Source organism: Juglans regia, chromosome 16 (assembly GCF_001411555.2).
Source record: "Juglans regia cultivar Chandler chromosome 16, Walnut 2.0, whole genome shotgun sequence".
NCBI classification, from domain to species: Eukaryota; Viridiplantae; Streptophyta; class Magnoliopsida; order Fagales; family Juglandaceae; genus Juglans; species Juglans regia.
The window spans coordinates 22,672,109-22,694,697 of NC_049916.1; the positions used below are offsets into that span (position 1 = coordinate 22,672,109).

Below are 22,589 nucleotides of genomic sequence, written 5' to 3' on the forward strand. Positions count from 1 at the left end.
TTCTCTCTACTCTAAATTATTTTTTCTTTTATCCAAATTTTGTTTCAGCCCGTGTTATTTGGCAATCAAAAAATCTACTCAACCTCCTACTATTCACACAACCTCCACACTTCACATTATTTTTAATTTTTATTATTTTTTTCTTTTATTAAATATTTATTATATGAATGATGAATAAAAAATTTGAAATAATTTAAAAAAAATAAACTAAAAAAAAAATTTTAAAAATTTAAAAAAGTGTGGAGTGTGGAGTATGGTGAAGGTTGTGTAGCAAAGCTCTTTGGCAATTTGCAGCCATGATCTTATTTACTATTCTATTTGCATTTTTCTGCTGAGAATCAACCAAAGAGTATTGAAAAATGTAACTAGATTTATTAGGATGCCAAGGAATTGAAAATTGGAATCGGGTTTCTCAAAAACTTTTCTATGTTATTTTATAAGTAATTTAAAATAGGATATAATTTATTCTCTATTTTTTTTTTATATTTTGAATCAATGTCAATTTTGATTGAATAATGTTAAATACAGTTATGTATTGTGTAAACGTTGCATATTCATTTAAAAAAAAATGAATATTAAAAAATTATTTTTTCAAGTGAATTTTATATTTATTTTTTTTTTAAAATGAGTACGCGATGCTTGCGCACTTTATAACTATAAATATAATTTCTTATTTTAGTTTGGATTATAAATTTGGATTAGTCTATAATAGAACATAATTATAAGATATTATATACTACGAGATATTATAAAAGACATAATGATATTATTAATAGTTATAAGAAATTTTTAAAATAAATAAAAAGATATTAAATAATATAAAAATAAAAATAAAATATAATATATAATATATAATGTATAGAATGATGAACTATTATCAAAATTTAAAAAAAGAAAAAAAGATTTTAGTTATACTAGTTATTTATTTCTCCTATCCTACTAGCCATTGTGAATGCCGTTCACGAATGACGGCACTGACAAAAGCACAGTTCCACACCATTTTAGACATTTCCATGTTCACAAAATCCGGACTAGTGGATCACACGTAAGCGCTAACAGATAGGTCTCTTTTGGATAGTGACGCTGACAGATAGGTCTCGTAAGATTAGGAAGACGTTTAGATTTGAAGATGATTTGAAATGATTTAAGATGAATTGAGATGAGTTAAAATAGATTGTGAATAGTAATAAAATGAGTTGTGAATAGTAGTGAGATTTATGAGTTAAAGTTGTTGAATAGTAATAAATAGTAGTGAGATGAGTTGAGATGACTTACGAATCTAAACGTTTTCTAGATGAAATTATTTTAAATAAATTAAATAAAATATTATAAAAAATATTATTTTTTAATATTATTATTATTTTTAAATTAAAAAAATTAAATTATTTATTATATTTTATATAATAATATTTATCATATATTATTATATGTTATAATAATAACATAAGATAGAATAAGACGAATTTCAAGTATTTTTGTATCCACTCTCTCTCTATCTAGTACAGTCTTGGCGATGTTTCCGACAAAGACGAGCCTTCACTCTACTTGCGGTAGTTACTACTGCGTCTCGCGAGGATCTAGGCATTTTCCATTCTCTTTTCCGACAATAGAAGCTCGCGCACGCATTCGTCATGGACCGGCGACGGACCGACAGCCCGGTCTACGCCCGGCAATGGAGCAGTGAGTCCAGCACCACCGGCTCCAACCAGTCCTCCCCCTCGCGTGCATCGCACGCGCGCTCCTCGTCCCTTACCGCATTCTCCACAGTCAAGCGCACCCAGAACTTCGCTGCCAAAGCCGCGGCTCAGCGCCTCGCTCAGGTCATGGCCTCCCAGACCACCGACGATGACGACGAAGACGGCGATGACCTAGATTTCCGTTACAGTGCTCCCCCGCCTTTCTCTCTCTCAAGAACCGTTAACACTACTAGCACCACTACAAAAAAGCCCGAGGTCGTTCCGTCTCTCAGGATCAATAGATCTCCTTCACCCGCGGTAATTTCGAGCTCCAGATTCTATGTTCTACTGTTTTTTTTCCTTTGTAGTTGATGTGCTATGAGATCAGGTAATTCTAAGCTCGGTGCTGAACAATGTCGATCCTACTTGACCTGAATGCTTAGGATTTGGTGCTACATCGCATTTTCCGCTCTATTTCTTTTTTAGCTCATATGAACCTTTTCTACTGATTTAAGCTTGAATTTATTGACCTAATGGGTTTCGCTTGAAGATATAAACACTATAATTATTATATTTTTGGGCAGATGAGAAATGTGTTTTATGAAGATCATATATCAAGCTGATTTTAGGTGAAGTCTTGAACTTTTCCATGGGTGCATTAGCTGGCTTAGATATTGCTATTTTGGAAATGGTATTTGTGGGAAAGGTAGTTTTGACCTTTAGTGCAATAGAATACTAATTGGATTTTTCTCATATTTTGTAATTAGTCGGCTCGGGACTCGGTAGAGGAAACTCCATCAGTTCGCTCGACTTCAACGGGAAGGCCGTCAATGTCAACTCGTGCTGCGGTGCCATTGGTACCACCGAAAGCACCATTGAGGACTGCCGTTTCTCTGCCACCAGGAGAGCCTCCTGAATTTATACAAATCAATAAAAGGTGGATAAATTTCTACATCATTATATTCAAATAACCAAGAAAGGAAGAAACAAAAGGAAATCGTTTCTTGCCTCAAATTCCATATGCATAAATATGTTAAAGGATGATAGTATATTTGGACCCATTACCGATCAAAAAAAAAAAAAGTATATTTGGACTGTCTGATAATGCTATTCTTGATGGCAAAAAAAGTTGTTACTATAATGATGATTCATATTTGTTTAGTCATCATAGATATCGGGCCTTTAGTTTGTATACATTTTTTAAGTTTTTATTTTTTTTATTGCTATTAGAATGGGACTCATCAAATTTGTAAGTACCATAACAAATGCACAAGCATGCAAAATAAAATTAATCTGTAAAGGTACCTGCAGCTTTAGGAAGCAGTTATCTTCCTTATTATTCCAGTTTGTTCTGTGTGTAACACACCCCATCAAATCAACGATGGAAACCTTAATGTTTTGGAATCTAGATGTGCATGGTCTTCAGATGATCCTATCCTCAGCATATGAGGGCTACTAGTGTAGAATTACAGAATGTATGTTTCAGATTATATGGCGGGTTGAGTAAACTCTATATAATTTGTGGAAAATACCTATAAAAAAAAATTGTGGTAAATTGGAAGATGGTCAATGGCTTGTTTTGCAGATTCTCATCAGATACGGGACATTTTAAATCAAAAGATTCAGGAGATCAGCGAGAGGCTTCTGCACTTCGTGATGAAGTATGTGAACTACATGAATTTAGTTTTATATGTAACATGCGTATGTTACATATAAAACTGAACTTGTGTTGTGAGAATTTTATTTATATACCTAAAAATAGTTTTGCTAGCCCTAAAGAGTTTGTCTTGGAAATTAACAATTTCTCACATTACAGCTTGATATGCTACAAGAAGAGAATGAAAATATGCTTGAGAAGGTGCAGTGTTTTCTTCTTCTCTCTCCCTAAGAAAGTAATTTTTTGTTATGTACATTATATTTCATTTGTAGTTACCCATAGTTTGGAATTCAATGTACAGCTTAGACTTGAGGAAGAGAGATGTCAGGAAGCAGAGGCTCGAGTGAAGGAGCTTGAGAAACAGGTACTTGCTTTGTCTTCATGCTGTATGGCACAATCTCCAGGTTGCATTTTGTTTCTTATAGGTGGCCACAGAACTTCTCATTTATTGGTGCCATTGTGTGGTTAAGGCTTAGGTACTGTGTTATCCTGACAGATCTTAGATGCAGAGTTTGACGAAATTTTGTATCACATATCAGAAGAGCTTGAAGAGTTATATCATTTAATGTTAAGATTATTGGGTTATGGCATATAGGTGTAATTTTTAATTGAAGGCCAATTAACATTTTATTTAAGACTTGCACAATTCATCCTTTGACTCTCCACCCATTCACCCCTTCCCTACAGTGTAAGGTGTAAGTGCTTTCCATTGCTGTTAAACCTGAAATGTTGATGACTATTTGTTTAGGAGCTATTGTTACTTGATAATAAAATAAACCATCAGGGATAACCAATTGACAGTCATTCATGCTTAGAGTGTATGCTAAGTTGCCTTGCTAAATAAATTTACCTTATAAAGATCATTGGACGATCTGGACCTTTAAATTTTTTAAACATTGGAGGGTTTAGTGATTTGAATTAAAAACAATCTTTTTGCGATTTCATATTTGAAGACATGATGTATGTTGCAAATTCAGTATGTAAACCTTACTGCTTGATTACAAGTCTTCAGGTTGCGGCTCTTGGAGAAGGTGTATCTCTGGAAGCTAAACTCTTGAGCAGGTGAACAGAAGTCACAACAATCTTCATGCGTCCTCTTCTTCTTTATGTAATCGTGTTAACATACCTTTATTTATCTGCAGAAAGGAAGCTGCACTGCGTCAAAGAGAGGTAATAAGAGAAACTGGAAATGTACTTTATTTTGGGTATGTAAATGGTATGTGTTGGGTAAAATTTTCTAGGCCAGCAGTGTTCTTCTACCTTGGTTTTAGCTGTACCAACATAGACTTGTTCAATGGCCCTGCATGAGTATAACTTTCTATCTCAGGAGTTTGGACTGTAAACAGAATGGACTGTTAAGGGAAAACTCCTACTGATGAGACATTTTTACTTAACAGGCTGCACTTAAAGATGCAAAAAAAGCTAATACTGGAGAAGATAAGGAAATTATTTTCCTTCGATCTGAAGTTGTGGTAAGTATGCTAGCATGCCTTTCAGACTTTCCCTATTGTTGGGATGTTTTATATGCAAAGTTCTGAGGATATTTTCTACTGCCGTTACCACTGCATATCCCATATTTATCTTTTATTTCTTGCTTGAATTAGAATGCAAAAGATGAGGCTGCAGCTGCTGCGCAGCAGCTCCTTGGAGCTGAATCTGAAGTAAAATCTCTTCAATCTATGACACAAAGAATGATACTGACACAGAAAGAGATGGTATATACTCTCACGGTTATAAGGAGCCTTTTTGTTTTCATTTGGCGATTGATTATCTAGCATTTCAATTTTCAGGAAGAAGTTGTTCTTAAGAGGTGTTGGCTTGCTCGTTACTGGGGTTTGGCTGCAAAATATGGTAATTATTGAATATGCTGTCTTCATTCATCAGGGTGGAAAAGAGTCCTCTTGTTGTTTTAGTATTCTTTTATACCGTAATTCGATGACTCATAGACATGTGGACAAGTATAGGTATGCAATTCAGCTCTAGAAACCCTATAGAATCTAGAACCCTTTTTATTTTTACCCCTACACTTCTTTTAGGATCTATTATGAACTCTTGAACTTTAGCGTTATTGGCATGTCCATTCTTTACTCTTTTAGCTTTCTATGCCGACCCCCCTCCTCTCTCTTCCTTCCTCCATCTCCCCATCCCTTTTCCTTCCAATTAGTTGCGCTTGATGTTGGGTCCTATCTCTGGTAATGCATGCATTCTCATCATCTGGTTTTGCTTTATATTTTTTGCTTGAACAAGTGGACGATTGCATTTCATTATCATATCTGACTCCTTAACATAATATATTTCATGATTTGTAGGTATCTGTGCAGATATTGCAATGTCAAAGTACGAACACTGGTCATCCTTGGCACCTCTTCCATTTGAGATTGTCCTTTCTGCAGGACAAAAGGCCAAGGAGGAAGGTTGGGAAAAAGGCTAGTAATCCCCAACCAGTCCTTGCAGTAAATTTGTTTTTCCTTTGATGGTGTGATGATAGCTGTAGCTGTTTTGATTGTGTTGGTGACAATGAAATCTTCTCACAGTTGTATCATTTTGTTTAGCAGGTGATGGTGATCCTGAGAAGAGGAGCAAAGTTCAGGACTTCAATGATTTAACTGGAGAGGGAAATATCGAGAGTATGCTTTCAGTTGAAATGGGATTGAAAGAGCTTGCTTCCTTGAAGGTTCTCTTCTAATCAATTACTCTTGTTACTTTAAAACTAAAGTAACAAGATCAATTGGCATTTTTCTTCTTTAAAACTGATTGAGTTTACATGCTTTGGTGTTTCTTTCTCAGTTAACTGTTGCTACATGAACTACCTATAAAAAAAAAAAAAAAACTCCTGCTATATAAACTAAGATATTTAATGATTACCATTTTCAAGGTCGAGGAGGCCATTGTGATCTCACTGGCCCAACAGCGTCGTCCAAATTCTGCTCGACTATCTATTTCAGGTTTGCTTTGTATATTCCTTCTGATTCCTGCCCTAATTAGTGGATTTCCCTGTTCAATACATTTTTTTTTCTTTTTTCGTCTTTCATGTGGTCATTAGATTTTCCTGTTATGGATGATGAGCTGCCAATAGTTGGCCTTTCTATAAGAAGCCATTAGAAGGATAAGCTTAAACTTACCTAGCTGTGGATAATAGCTATTCACATCACTAGTTCATATGTTATCTCCTTTGTACACTTTTGCATCAGGGCCAATTGTTTCTCCACCAGTTATGTATATGCTATACGGCGGAGAGGGCAGTGATAAATTAATTGGGTTATAGACATTTAAGCTCCTTTTTTTTATTATCTGCAGGATTATAATTATATATTATCATTGTGGGGCTGAGCCCATAATTTTTTGTTGGGATGCAGCATATCTTGGGTGATAAATTCACTATTCTTTGTAATGGACACCTGTGTGAGTATGAAACTTTTCGAGTTATAGTCACTGCTAATATTTTCTGATATTAGAGCAAAGAATGGAAACTTCTGATGAAGCTAGCAAAAGTTGAATGTAGGAGGTATATATACATATTGTGGAATACCTGCATACCGGGACAGCAATATATTGGACATTATATGTTTTGTAGTTACTTTCCGTGAGGCTTTTAGCCAATGCAATTGTTGAGATAATGCCATGTTTAAGGTTGAGTCAATAAAGGTTTTTTGTTGTGTTATATTCCAAACTTTTTTTTCCTGGTTGCTTGTCCTCTTTTGAAAAATTTATTTTTCATGTTCTGCTGGCTGATATTTGGAATCATGGGTTCTTTTAATCTCAGGCTGTCAACCTTTAGCCTCATTTGTGCATTAGTGGTTAGCCTTGCATGCGGGGCAACCATCTCACTTGTTTTGCATTCTTGTTTATAGTGCTAATTTCACCTTTTCTGTGTATTTATATCTACTTCTGTCTTATCTTTTCAACCAACTACGTGATGTTTGTTTATCGATAGTTTTTCTTCTTACCACAATGCATGGGAGTCTTATTTTTATTCTTATTGTAAATTCTGTCCCTTCTATTTCAAAGATTTGTGATGATTGCATGACATCTTACAAGCATTCTGTTATTGGAGTTAGCCGGTCCTGATTCAGTAAACCACATTTTCTTGATTTAAATTTTGTTTACTAACATGTGCTTCCTTTTCACCTCTAATGTTTTCAGATATTAAATCACCAAGTGATCCGAAGTTTATGGAGGCATTTGGTAAGTCATATTTGTCAATTCCCTTACATTTTGCTTCAGAATGTTTGGCCACAATCTGCTGGATTTGAGGAAAAAAACTACCACTGTCATCAGTTGAAGATGGTAGACTCAATCCATATTCACAATAATTTATTGCATAATACTAACCATCAATTGGTCTTTGCTAGAGGACCACAATACTTTTATTTTAATAAGTAATCAAGAATTTTATTGATGAAAGCAATAAAATTGATAGCCAATACAAGAAAATCATGGATCTTCAATCCATCAAAATATATCACAATTGACCAATGGAATGAAGTATTGAAAATGAATTTTGTTACAACGAGCCCATGATATTGGTATCAATGTTTTGTTGCAGAACTAAGCCCAGAAGAGTCAGAGGATGTTCTATTCAAGGAGGTCTGGATTATTGTCTCAATTCCCTTAATGAACTATGTCTGTAATCCCCTTCCTGTTCCATTGATTCGACATCTCTATTGCAATTTATCCTAGCTTTTGGTGCCTACACTTGGAACTTTCGGGCTTTCTTTTCGTCAACCTTTGCTCAACTGCTTTTAGAATCGACTCTGTTGGGTCATTGACTCTGGCTTTTTTGTCTTGTTTCTTTTGATCTTTTTCACCCACTTGTTAAAGGTATTTTGGATCACTTAGCCGGTGTAAGGATTTAACCGGTCTGCACACAATTAGTCTTTGTGCTTGGTAGTTTTTGGTGTTACTTTTGTGGATAGATTTACGGATATGGATGACGTTTTAAAACAGTGAGTCTGATATTTACCGCATACAATTTGCACAGGCATGGCTTACATATTTTTGGAGGAGAGCCAAAACTCATGGTATAGAGGAGAACATTGCAAAAGAACGCCTTCAGTTTTGGATTAGTCGCAGTGGGCATTCGCCAACTTCACACGATGCCGTTGATGGTAATTTCTACTTCATTATTTTTTAGCAGTCATCTGATCATGTTTTTCATTTCAGTAGAGCATGATCTGATGTTTTTCATTTCAGTCGAGCAAGGGGTGATGGAACTCAGGAAATTGGGGATCGAGCATCGACTCTGGGAAGCATCTCGGAAAGAAATTGAACAAGATTCTTCCACTTTGATTGAACGGAAAGCTGCTGCATAATTGAAGAGTGTGCTTGAGATGTCCGGGTCTTTTTTTTTTTTCCATATATACATGCATGCATGCATGCATACAAACATATATAAATATATTTATGTTCATTTTTGTTGGGTATTCTAGTTTGTGAGCATTTTTGTATGACCTATATCTGATGAGGGGAATACTAACCGGATCCCCCAAATTTGTCTTTGCTGATCGAAGGCATTAATTATACACGTATGGTTGCGTACCCATATGTAAACGGGCATGGTTTGAGTGAATATGTTTTATTAGGTTTTGAAAAATTAGAAAAAGTATTTTAAAATAAGTATTATATTGAAGTTTATGAAAATGAACGGATAAAGTTAAAAGTATTTTTTAATATTATTTTTATTTTTAAATTTGTAAAAGTTGTATTGAATTTTATTTCTGTTTTGAAGTTTGTAAAAGTTGTATTGAGTTTTGTATTGAGTTGTATTGAGTTTTGTATTTAATATTTTTCGTTCAAAACGTTGAAAATCAGTGGCTGCTAGTGATAATAGGTGCTTATGTGTGTAGCGCAAGGCCCCATTATGTGAAACATTTACAAGAAGCTGGGCATGGTACTGGGAAATAAAGAAAAGCAAACAAAAAAACAGCGTTGTACAGATTCTCCTATGTACAATTATCAATTATACCATATTAGAGATCAAGGGAAGAGCAAAGGTTGACAGGAAAGAGGATAATATCGCTTGACATAGCCAATAACAAGCCAAAATGAATATCCTTTATGATTGTGCAAGTCTAAAAATAAAAGTCTATTCATACAGCCATCCATAAACGGCTATATATATATATATATAGAGAGAGAGAGAGAGAGAGAGAGAGAGAGAGAAATGAAAGTGCAAAAGTCTGAAAATTCGTTTTGTCACCTCTCTGATGGAACTTTGTAAATTGGACGTTGGAAGCAGGGAATTATTGAAGATGCCCTTTTCTCTTTTGAGAATGAGGTCCCTATAATATCTATCCTCTCGCGTCTGGTCTCTTTCACGCCATCTATATGGCCACTTAGCACGCGCTACAGCGTCTGTTCTCACTACTTTACCAAAGAGAAAAGCTTCTTTGCCGTCTGTGTTTGACCGCTCTAGTTGATTGTTAGTCAATTTGTTTTAATTAATGATTAAAAAAATAATTTTAAGTATATTAATGTATTTTTTTTAAATATTTATATATATTAAAAAAATATAAAAAAAATAATAAAAAAAATTACAAAAACAACTAACATTAATAATAAACAGTACTACTTAGATGACAGAGTACCGCTCTTTACCAAAATATGATATGAGAAATTATATTTAAAGGGATGCTCGCATATTGTTTTAAAAAATAAATAAATATAAAATTTATATAAAAAATTAATTTTTTTAATAATATATCTTACTTTTTTTTAAAAAAAGTGCGACATCTACACTGCTCTACACTCTGTTCAAAGTACTCATATTACAAAGTCCCATTACCCTAATTACCACAAAAGTTGCCCATAAATGAGGGTTTTTAACTTTTCAATTATCTCGTGTGCACTCGAATACAAGACTGAAGCCTTTCCTTCTCGGTATACACCACAAGGACAGAAAAAAAAAAAAAAAAAGAAAAGAAAAAAAAGCATGGGGAAAGAAGGGAAAGACACGGCAAATTCTAAAGTTGTTTTTGACCTAATCCACTTCTCTAACATATATTCACTTTATGTACAGTGTTGGAAATATTTTCAAAATAGTATATATAATATTTATTATTAATAATATTTTGGGAATTTATTTTTGGAAGTTGTGAATTAGTTTGGAAAGAGAGAAGTTATGGAAACTTATAATGGCTATATTATTGTGTTTTTGTTTGCAACCATAAGCCTTTAACTGGTTTAGTGGTATTGATGCTTCCCATGTAAATCCATGGACTGAGTTCGATCCACGCCTCTTCCAAAGGAAGGGTTTTTGTGGATTTATTTAGAAGCCTCTCCAAGAGGCGTGCTGCCGGCACCAAGGGGTGCATGCGTGAAGCACTGCAATGTTTGGGGTTCAAGGGGCGCGCGCGAGGCACATGCAGCGAGGTGCTGCAATGCTTGGGAAAATGAAAATAAAACTCCAAAAGTGTGCGTCTCATGATTCGAACTGGTGCCATCCAGTTCAAGTGGAAGCAAGGCAACCATTGGACTAAGTCCAACTGTTGTGTCATTTGGCAACATACATAATATATGTACTGGTTCTGAACAGTTTTCAGAAATACGAAGAGTTATAACTTTTCGTTCACAACCTTTGGTCATCTATAAATAGACCCATTGGCCTGCCATTTGAGAATAATAGAATAGAATTTCGAATTCTCTCTCTCTCTCTCCCAAGTTCTTCACTTCTTCATATTATTAGAACTTGTTAGAATCTGTTTGTTCTCGAGAAAACAGATTTCTAATTTTCTTGGTTGAATAGCAAAATCTGAGGGTATTCGGGGTCTAATTTCGTGTGTGCATAACGCAGTTAGACAAACAGACTTGTTCTGGGCTTCATTGTATCTTGGAGGCAAATTTGCTTGTAACCCGTGTGCATACCGTTATTGGTGGGGGCGAATATTGTCTTAAGGAAAGCGACATTGTAACGCGCCTTGAAGCAAACTTTCTCTCACTATTGTCTGTTTTGCAGCCCCTTTGTTCCAACAATCTTAAGACAATATTTCATTACTAATGGCACATAGTTTGAGAGAGTTTGCTGCGGACTTTGTCAAACTTGAACGTTTTGATGGAGCCAATTTTCGACGCTGGCAAAAGAAGATGCACTTTCTCCTGGCCAGTCTTAAAGTGGTGTATGTTCTAACCACTCCTAGGCCTTCTGCAAATGAGGACAAGACAATTGCTCAAAGTCGGGCAAGAATCAAGTGGGAACAAGACGACTACATCTGCAAGGGTCACATCTGCAATGCAATGTCTGACACATTGTTTGACGCGTACCAGAACAAAGCAACCGCCAAGGATCTTTGGGACGCACTTGAGGCTAAGTATCTCTTAGAAGATGCGACAAGTAAGAAATTTCTGGCTACCAAATTTTTCAGTTATAAAATGGTAGACTCTAGGCCTATTGTTGAACAATTCAATGAAATTATGCATATTCTTGATCAATTCATTCAACACAATATGAAGATGGATGATTCTATATCGGTTTCATCCATTATCGATAAACTTCCTCCATCATGGAAAGACTATAAAAGAAGTCTAAAGCATAGAAATGAGGAAATGTCTCTGGAAGATCTAAGCCAACATCTTCGTATAGAAGAGGAAATAAGGCTCAGAGATGGTAAAGAAGAGCGTGACTCTTTGACCTCCAATATGCATATGGTAGAGGAAGGGAAGACTCACAAAATTGGACAACCCAAGCAATCTGGATATGAAAATCGGAAGAGAAAGAATAACTTTGGAAGAAAACAAAGTTACTTCCAAGACAAAAATCAGAAGAAACTGAGTGTAAATTGCTTTCATTGTGGAAAGCCAGGCCATTACAAAAGAGATTGTCGTTTCCTTAAAAAGAAACAACAAAACTCTGACTCCAAAGAGAATTTTATGGCCATGATTTTTGAGGTCAATATTCTCGAAGGAGACAACTCTTGGTGGATTGACTCAGGAGCAACAAGACATGTTTGCAAAGACAAGAGTTTGTTTAAAAAGTATGAGTCGGAAGAAGATGGATGCGTTATCTACATGGGAAATTCATCCACTGCTACAGTTAAAGGCAAAGGCACAATAGATTTGGAGTTCACATCTGGAAAAGTGCTTACTCTCAGGGATGTATATTATGTACCAGAAGTTAGGAAAAATCTTGTATCTGGTAGTCTTCTGAATAAGTATGGGTTTAAATTAATCTTTGAGTCAGATAAATTTGTTCTGACCAAAGGGGGTAATTTTGTGGGGAAGGGATATCTGAGTGAAGACATGTTCAAACTCAATATTAATAATAAAGTGAATGTTTCTGTTTATATGCTTGATTCATATTCTTTATGGCATTGTCGTTTAGGACATATTCATGCTAGAAAGCTTGATGACATGGTTAATTTAAGTTCAATTCCTAAATATGCTAAAGATATGATAGATAAATGTAGAATATGCATGCAAACAAAAATTACAAGAAAACCTTTTTCTAGAGTAGAAAGGACTTCATCTTTATTGCAATTAATACACAGTGATGTATGTGACATGCATAGCACGCCTACTAGAGGAGGTAAAAAATATTTTGTGACTTTTATAGACGATTTCTCTAGATATTGCTATGTTTATTTGATGTATTCAAAAGACCAAGTTTTGGATAATTTTAAAGCATATAAAAATGAAGCAGAAAATCAATGTGATGTCAAGATAAAATGTCTTAGATCCGATAGAGGAGGTGAATATCACTTTCCTGCTTATTGTGAATCTGTAGGCATTATTCATGAAACTATTATGGCTTACACTCCACAACAAAATGGAGTGGCAGAAAGGAAAAACAGAACTTTAGTAGAAATGGTTAATGCCATGCTTACTAATTCTGGTTTAAACAAAAGTTTTTGGGGAGAAGCTATGCTGACAGCATGCTATATTTTGAATAGAATACCCCACAAGAAAACTAAAGTTTCTCCATATGAATTATGGAAGAAAAGAAAACCAAACTTAAATCATTTTAAAGTTTGGGGTTGTCGAGCCATAGTTAGATTACCTGAACCTAAGATAAAGAAGTTAGGACAAAAAGCCATTGAGTGCATTTTCTTAGGTTATGCACATCACAGTGTTGGCTATAGATTCCTAGTTGTGGAACCTAACGGTTCTGTTGATGTCAATACAGTGATTGAATCTAGGGATGCTGAATTTTTTGAAAAAAGATTCAGTGAAATTCCACTTTTTAATGATAAAATAGTGGAATTAGACAGATCACTTGAAAATAATGATGAATCTGGTGAACCATTTGAACCAAGAAGGAGTAAACGAGTAAGAACTGAAAAGTCATTTGGACCAGATTTTGTTGTGTACTTGGTAGATGGTACAAGAGATTCATCTTGTAACCAAATCATGATTACACACAATGTTGAGAATGATCCTATGACGTATGAAGAGGCTATGAAGTCTCAGGATGTAGCTTTTTGGAAAGAAGCTATTAATGATGAAATGGATTCAATCATGGGTAATAATACTTGGAAATTAGTAGATTTACCCCCTGGTTCAACACCTATTGGTTGCAAATGGATTTTTAAAAGGAAACTGAGAGTAGATGGAACAATTGAAAAGTTTAAGGCAAGACTAGTAGCAAAGGGTTTTACCCAGAAGGCAGGGTTAGATTATTTTGATACCTACGCACCGGTTGCTAGGATTGCTACAATCAGAACTTTGATTGCCTTAGCAGCCATCTACAAGTTTGAAATCCATCAAATGGATGTTAAGACTGCCTTCTTGAATGGTGAGTTAGAAGAAGAAATTTACATGGAACAACCCGAGGGGTTTGTCATGCTTGGCCAAGAACATAAAGTTTGTAAATTGGTTAAGTCACTTTATGGACTTAAACAAGCACCAAAACAATGGCACGAAAAGTTTGATAAAGCTGTAGTGAAAAATGGTTTTAGGATACATGAATCTGATAAATGTGTCTACAGCAAGTTCAATGAAAATAAAGGTGTTATAATATGCTTATACGTGGATGACATGTTGATTTTTGGCACTGATAATATAAGCATTGAAAATACTAAGAAATTTTTGTCATCAAATTTCGATATGAAGGATTTGGGTATTGCAAATGTGATTTTGGGTATTAGAATTATAAGAAATGATAATGGTATAACTCTAACCCAATCACATTATATTGAGAAAATATTGAAAAGGTTTAATTACTTTGATTGCAAACCCATGGCTACACCTTTTGATTCAAATTTTAAATTGTATCCTAATACTGGGAGAGCAGTGGATCAACTTGAATATGCTAGAGTTATTGGTTGTCTAATGTATGCTATGACATGTACTAGACCTGATATTGCATTTGCAGTAGGCAAACTTAGTAGGTACACTAGTAACCCTAGTCATATTCATTGGATAGTTGTACAAAAAATTTTCAAATATTTGAGAAATACCATAAATTATGGTATTGAGTACAGCGGATTTCCTTCAGTAGTAGAAGGATACACAGATGCCAGTTGGATAACTGAGCATGATGATCACAAGTCAACCAGTGGGTGGATATTCACCCTTGGTGGAGGAGCAATCTCCTGGGGATCAAAGAAGCAGACATGCATAACTGACTCTACCATGGCAGCAGAGTTTATAGCATTGGCTTCTTGTAGCAAAGAGGCAGAGTGGCTGAGAAACTTATTAATAGAGATTTCTATTTGGTCAAAACCAATGCCACCAATATCTTTGCATTGTGACAGTCAGGCTACACTGTCGCGGGCCTATAGCCATATATATAATGGCAAGTCTAGGCATATTGGATTAAGACATAGCTATGTGAGGCAATTACTCACAGATGGAGTAATTACAATTAATTTTGTGAGATCTTGTCAAAATTTGGCAGATCCATTAACTAAAGGACTTGCAAGGGATTTGATGTGGAAGACATCAAAGGGGATGGGTTTAAAGCCAATACAATAAAATCACCAATAATGGAAACTCGACTCGACTCTTGAACATATCAAGACTTGAGTTCAATGAGCAAAGTACATTATATGTTCGTGATTTGCAAGCACTGTAATATTTAAATTAGTTTTCAAACTAATTTAATCATCCCAAGGTTTGAAGTGCTTGGTACTGTAATGAAAAGGAGAGGTTGAGCAATAAGCTCTTAATAGATTTATAACATGGTTATGTTAAAGTGTTTAGTTACAGGACACTTTCGATAAATCTACCTATATGAGTGTCGGGGGTGGTGCCGCCTCCTATGCGAATTAAGGCTTTGTCACTAGAGCGCTCATGAAACCAGGATATAGACACAAGGCCAATCCACGTGTCGGCTTTTATGAACTACCCAAAGAGAAGAAAGTTTATATGTGAGATATATCCGGCTAATCGTATAGAATCGCTAGTTCAAAGCATTGTCTACTATGCCATTCTGGTTAGCTTTGATGTATTTTCACTATGTGAAGGTTCAAGTCCAAAAGACACCTTCATTTATGTATAAGTTTTCCTATTCTAACCAGGATGTATTTTGAAAATGGTGGGGGATTGTGGGAAATATTTTCAAAATAGTATATATAATATTTATTATTAATAATATTTTGGGGATTTATTTTTGGAAGTTGTGAATTAGTTTGGAAAGAGAGAAGTTATGGAAACTTATAATGGCTATATTATTGTGTTTTTGTTTGCAACCATAAGCCTTTAACTGGTTTAGTGGTATTGATGCTTCCCATGTAAACCCATGGACTGAGTTCGATCCACGCCTCTTCCAAAGGAAGGATTTTTGTGGATTTATTTAGAAGCCTCTCCAAGAGGCGTGCTGTCAGCACCAAGGGGTGCATGCGTGAAGCACTGCAATGTTTGGGGTTCAAGGGGCGCGCGCGAGGCACATGCAGCGAGGTGCTGCAATGCTTGGGAAAATGAAAATAAAACTCCGAAAGTGTGCGTCTCATGATTCGAACTGGTGCCATCCAGTTCAAGTGGAAGCAAGGCAACCATTGGACTAAGTCCAACTGTTGTGTCATTTGGCAACAGACATAATATATGTACTGGTTCTGAACAGTTTTCAGAAATACGAAGAGTTATAACTTTTCGTTCACAACCTTTGGTCATCTATAAATAGACCCATTGGCCTGCCATTTGAGAATAATAGAATAGAATTTCGAATTCTCTCTCTCTCTCTCCAAGTTCTTCACTTCTTCATATTATTAGAACTTGTTAGAATCTGTTTGTTCTCGAGAAAACAGATTTCTAATTTTCTTGGTTGAATAGCAAAATCTGAGGGTATTCGGGGTCTAATTTCGTGTGTGCATAACGCAGTTAGACAAACAGACTTGTTCTGGGCTTCATTGTATCTTGGAGGCAAATTTGCTTGTAACCCGTGTGCATACCGTTATTGGTGGGGGCGAATATTGTCTTAAGGAAAGCGACATTGTAACGCGCCTTGAAGCAAACTTTCTCTCACTATTGTCTGTTTTGCAGCCCCTTTGTTCCAACATACAGTGGGATGGGCCATATTGATATGTACACACAGCTTGTTCATTCTCTCATTATCTTAATCCAGAGTAGATGAATGATTCTACTTCATGTGAGGCAAACCATCTTGAAACTAGGGTACCAAGATAATTAAGCTTTTATTTATTTCATTTTTTAAGCTTATCTATTATAATAGATATACTATTGATTTAAAAGCCTGCTATATCAACTAGAAAAAAACAGATGGTATATTAGGTAGCAAGGCAGCATTATCGCTATAATCGACTCGAGATCGACCTTGGCTTGAGCCATAATCTCGTCAAGGAAATTGGTTGAAGGTATTGGGGGAGGATTTGATTTTTCCAAGCCATTTGCCAAAGGTGGTGGGGAGGGCTCACCCTTTTGTAGAACTGGATTCATCTGAAGGTGCCACATCTATACGAACTTTCTTTTTCTTCCTCCCCTGCAGTGGGTTCTGGCCCCTTTTTTAAACCACTTATCGATGTTAGGGCACCTAGAAATTAGCGTCCAAAAACATGCGCCTGACTACGCACCAATAAAAATTTATCAATATTAAAGGGAGTCAAAATGACATTTGACCAGGTAGAGCTAACATCTTGTTCTGACCCAACTTGCACCAATTGAATACAAGCCTCCTCTTGGGTAGAAAGGATAATCTCGAACCCAAGCTCCTTGGGAACGAGAGACCTTGAAGCCCTAATAAGGAATTTCTTATTCGAGACCTCGTCCATAGGGAATTCCCAACCATCACCCACGACGAAGAAAAATTTCCTCTGCCAAATCTTGGCGTGGGAATATTTACGCTATAATTGGATTATTTTATTGTGAGACCTAAAACTACAAAGGTTCTCATCCAAGCGTCTAAATCCATGAAGAGAGATGAACTCACGAGCCATGAGATCGGGATATTCATCACTCGTAGGCTCCAACACTTGCCGCCAAAGAACGCAGCAAGCCATTAAAATCCTCCAGACATTAGGCACTAGTTGGGCTGGAGCAAGTCCCAAGATGTCTAATACATCATAAACAGGTCGTACAAAAGGCAAACAAAGCCCCATCACAAACATGGCCATGTACAGGGCAACAAAAATGGCCATACCTCTCACATTGACAGCTTCACGGTGTTGGTCAGGTAGTCCTAAAGCCACCGAATCTGGGATATTGAAGTTGTCCCTCGCGGAGTCTAGTTCGCAACGGGAAATGGTTGAAGACCATCGATGACCCAAAAAAATCGAGTGAGGAGCACTTTCCTTTTCCTTGATAGGGTTAGTAGTGGCACCTTTAGGATGAGCAGGGGAATCACGGAGTCGTGAAGAACCAACCCCACGAAAGGAAGCCATATATTCGTAGTGAAAGTTGAGAGAGAGAGAGAGAGAGAGAGAGAGAGAGAGAGAGAGAGAGAGAGAGAGAGAGCAAATAAAATAAAGCGCTCAAGAGAAAAAATAAGAGAATTGAAAGAGGAGAATTGTGAAAGAGAGTGTCTGAAGACTATAAATACCCGTGATGGTTAAAGGGAAATGTGCAAAATGGCGCAAAGGCGAAACGGCATTCTAACAAAGGGGCACAAATGACGGAAAACCCATATAACAAAGCGATGCTATGATTACAAGTCTTATCACACTACGCATGATGAGATTTCGTGGGATAACTGAAATGAGCTTAATACCACTCCGAGGCTTATGGAGCCGCTTCACGGGCCTGGGCTACAACCCAAGCCAATAACCCAATCCCATGAGAGCTCAATTCATCCCAGCCATTGAAAGAATAACCGATTGAGAGTCTCCTGGACAAGGAAAACTATTCGATCATTTGGATTTGGCTAAGCTCTCAATCCTGAGACTTGAATTTTAAATAACAGATGAGCCCGCTATTTCATAGGCTCTATATATACATATCACCCATGTATGTGAAAAAGATCTGATTCATTTGTCTAGAAAATGATATTCTTATTGATCACTGACTTAAACATTAGAGATGTTTCCCAAAACCCTCAAGCCACACAATTATTTGGTTGCAGGTGATCGTATGTGTGAAGTTGTGAAACACGTCCATAACATTGATATATATTTATATATATGCTAATATATCGTTTGTTGTGAAATTTATTTTATAACATAAAAATAAATAAATTTAAAATATAAGCACATTCATTTTTAATCATCGTGTGATCCGCTTCAAAATTAATGTATAGAGTAATGCTACATACAGTCGTGGAATGCGTAAACGCCGTGCAGTCGCTTTGAAAAAGAGTGGGGTCTACTATTAAAAAATTAATTTCTTTTCAGGTGGGTCCCTTATTTATTCACTTTTTTCAAAGCGACTGCACGGCGACTGCACGCTCACGACTGCAAGTATCATTTCTCTTAATGTATATAATGCTTTGACGTCTTCTACCAGAGTTCCAGTTGTGAAAGTTTGTTTGTGCGGAAGTTAGTTGAGATGGGCAACAGAAAGGTCGGAAAGGCAATGTGCTCGCCTGAGATGTTTTCGATATAGAAAAGTCGGGTGGGTGCGTGTACTGTGGTGGCTTTTTATTTATTTATTTTTTTGGGAGGTCTTTTGTCTCTACAACTACAACATGGTTGGTGCAGATTAATTTGTAAAATAAAAGAAAAGTTTCACGTAGGATAGGATTAGTGTCTGTCTTGTCAGGCACGATTCAAAATGTCCTCCAACATCCTCAAGTGGAAATCATTCCCCTCTTGACCCCATCATTAACAATTTAAGAGAGTCCTTTTAGCTCGCTCCAAACTCCAATCCATAATTATTTACATTTCTTGTAATTAGTGTTCTCAAATTTTTTTTTTTTTAATTTGTCCAATTTCTTACTAATTATACTAGAATTTATTGCACTTCGATTCATAAATAAAATGATAGGCCAAAAACATTTTTATTAGATAGGTGCAACAATCATAAAGAAATTATATAAAAATAAATTTATAAACTGACATAATTTTTTATAGTATATTAGATATTTTACGATAAAAGTAAGATGTAAAATTTTTTCTTCGGATTGAAAAAACTGACAGGATCGATTAAGGAATCGGCCAATCTTAGTCCAAGAAAGTAAAGAAATTAAGTTTTCAGTCAGGTCTTGGAGCAGGATTTTTTCACCCCAGACCAACTGAATTTAATATATATAAGTTTTAAATAATTTTTTATGTGATATTTCATAATTATTTTAAGTAATTATATAAATTAAAAGCAAGTAATTATGTGATTTTTTTCTAACTAATTATAAGTAATTATTTAATTCTCTTCTAACCTACTTATTGATAATTAGATTATATAAAAATTAAAGATTAAGAATTTTAAGACAAGGTATTAACTATTAATTATTGATACTATTGACATTATTAATTTATTATACTTAATTAAAATACTTAATTAGTTAATTATATACTTAGTTAGGCAACTTAGATTATATAATTCGCTTAATATCTTTTTTATAATTTTAATAATTTTTTGTCAAAAACTTGAAAATAAAAAATGACTCAAACCAAAACATTTCGATAAGATCAATCGGAACGAACCAAACCAATTAGTCTGGTCTAGATTTTTGATAGATCAAAGAAATTGGTCAGGTCCAAAATTCTCCTCCAGGATCGATTACACCTCTTAAAGCAACATTATAATTTAATGTACCATATCAAACCACATCAATTGGTTGGTTTATTTTTCTATGATCGGTTTGTGACTAAAACATTTATATTCTTATTATGGATTGATTTATAAATTCACATAAATTTTGGTAGAAAAAGAGGAAGGCTCAATCATACCAACATGGATTGAATTACCATGCTCTTATATATATATAGTTGTTTAGTCTAGCTGGTAGGCCAAATATAGGAATTGAAATCGTATAATACTAATTATTTAAAAAAAAAAAAAAAGTCAGCTAGCTTTATCCGTCTATACAAATAAAAATATAATCATAAAAAAAAGGGCTCTTTGAGTAGAGGGGGAAAAGTTGCAAAAAGAGAGGTGAAACTTTGCTTCCATTTCAAGAGTCCAGAAAAGAGATTACATGAGCTTCATGCCTCCTCCCTCTTCCCATTCTAAGTATAAGCATTTTTGTTTGGGTACAATACAAACTATAATTTTAACTCTTTGAAAATTTTGGAGGAAAAACCAAAAGGTGTGTGACTAATATATAAGAGAAATGTTCAACAACAAAAGAATTTCATAAAAATAAATTTATAAATTGATGTAACTTAACGTGATATATTAAATTATAAAATTATTTTTATTATAAAATAAATTTAATATATTGTATCATGTCATATTAATTAGTGAATTTATTTATAATTGTAATATTTCTATATAGGAGGTTTAATTTTCAAAAAATGCATTCATTTTATTCTATTATGAAATACGTATTTCACATCTAACTAATATAATTTGTAATAAAAATTAGATTTAAATTTTAAGATATTTGAATAATATTTTACCATTTAAATGAGGTGAGATAGTATTAAGACGTTACCTTGTTGGGTAAGAAAACAAAACATGCAATAACAGATCATTATAACTTGTCGTATGTAGCAGAAAAAATTATGAGTGGGTGGAAGCCTTTGGGACAATCTGGCAGCTGAGATGAGGCCCACGCATTCATAAATGTAATAGTGATTGGAGGGAAATGCTTCTTAATTTATAAAATTGACTTTTTTTAATCAACTCAAGGAATCAGCCGTCCAAAAAGTGCAATTTTGCCGAAAAGAAAAAAAAAAAAATGTAAAAGAATGTAAAGGGATTGAATCTGATTATGATGTGTGGAGGAGAATCAAACAAGGATCCTATAGATTTCTTAGGGTTTAATACACATTTCTCCTGATAATGTAAAAAAAAAAATAGTGAAATTTTATTCTATGCATGACTCTTTAAGTTACGTTTGATTTTTAAATTCAGTTGAATTCAATCTAATTTTAAATTGAATCCAACATTCAAATACTTCACTCTTAAATTATTAAATTCATCCTAACTTAAAACTTTTTTACACATGAGATTCACAATATTTTTTAACTTAAAACATTTTTATATGTAGGGGAGATTCACAACTTTTTTTAATTTTTGATAAAAAATATTAAACTCATCTTAACGTCTAAACACATATTAAACTCAATTTAAATGGGTCTTACATAACTTTCTTAATTACTCAACTTACTATTATTCATAAAGAGCTAAACTCAACGGAGCTAAACTCAACATCCAAACGTAACCTTAATATTAATGTCAAAACTCAACTTTACAATTTTTTTCTCTCTCAATTTACAAAATCAAATTATAAAAATATTATCTTAAAGTGATTTAACGTAATACATCTTGTTATAATTGTCAATTTATATGACTTCAGGTAATAAAATTATTTTTTATTTTTATAGAATTTATTTATAGACCTAACACTCTTCTTTGTTTGTGAATATTCACATCAGGTAATAAAGTGAGAGGAAAATAAAGAAGCAAGCTTTTCCCTAAAAATGCCTTCTGCTGCCAGTCCACTTCCCTCGTCATTATTTCTCAGGTTGATCCGTGACCGAGAGGACCCCCCCATTCACAATTTCACAGCGCGCAGACACACAGAGATATTGAAATCTTCAGAAGTGGGAGGGGAAAAAAAAGCCTATATCGACAGGTCGAGGTCCGAGGACAGTAAATAATAATTAAGATATTCTTGGAATTTTCACAGGGCACAGCATCATTTTGCTTTCCCCACCAAAATTGTAACCAATATGGTACCATAAAATTAGTGGGATATTTGCAAAATATTCTTTTTTATTTAAACTCTTTTATATAAGAGAAATTATATTTTAAAAAAATGAGTAAAGATG

General features: G+C 34.8%; 1 protein-coding gene across 2 annotated transcripts; it reads left to right on the forward strand.

Moving 5' to 3' along the window:
• Positions 1-1,471: 1,471 nt before the first annotated feature.
• Positions 1,472-8,871, forward strand: LOC109005502 (coiled-coil domain-containing protein SCD2-like). 2 transcript variants are annotated; one of them, XM_035686566.1, is made up of 17 exons: positions 1,472-1,994; positions 2,444-2,613; positions 3,262-3,337; positions 3,493-3,534; positions 3,635-3,697; positions 4,346-4,395; positions 4,476-4,503; positions 4,731-4,805; positions 4,938-5,048; positions 5,124-5,184; positions 5,643-5,759; positions 5,889-6,007; positions 6,209-6,278; positions 7,477-7,518; positions 7,880-7,920; positions 8,315-8,441; positions 8,527-8,871. In XM_035686566.1, exons 1-17 carry the CDS (start codon positions 1,632-1,634, stop codon positions 8,643-8,645), a joined length of 1,674 nt encoding a protein of 557 aa, XP_035542459.1. In that variant the 5' UTR covers positions 1,472-1,631; the 3' UTR covers positions 8,646-8,871. The 2 variants fall into 2 exon arrangements, with proteins under 2 accessions (XP_035542459.1, XP_035542460.1); XM_035686567.1 differs by having other exon boundaries at positions 1,632-1,994; positions 5,643-5,747.
• The last annotated feature ends 13,718 nt before the right edge of the window (positions 8,872-22,589 follow it).

Coding starts and splice junctions, on each gene's coding strand:
- LOC109005502 (XM_035686566.1), top strand. CDS start 1,632: ATGGACCGGCGACGGACCGACAGCCCGGTCTACGCCCGGCAATGGAGC. Junction 2,614..3,261: donor TTTATACAAATCAATAAAAG/GTGGATAAATTT, acceptor CTTGTTTTGCAG/ATTCTCATCAGATACGGGAC. Junction 5,185..5,642: donor GGGTTTGGCTGCAAAATATG/GTAATTATTGAA, acceptor CATGATTTGTAG/GTATCTGTGCAGATATTGCA.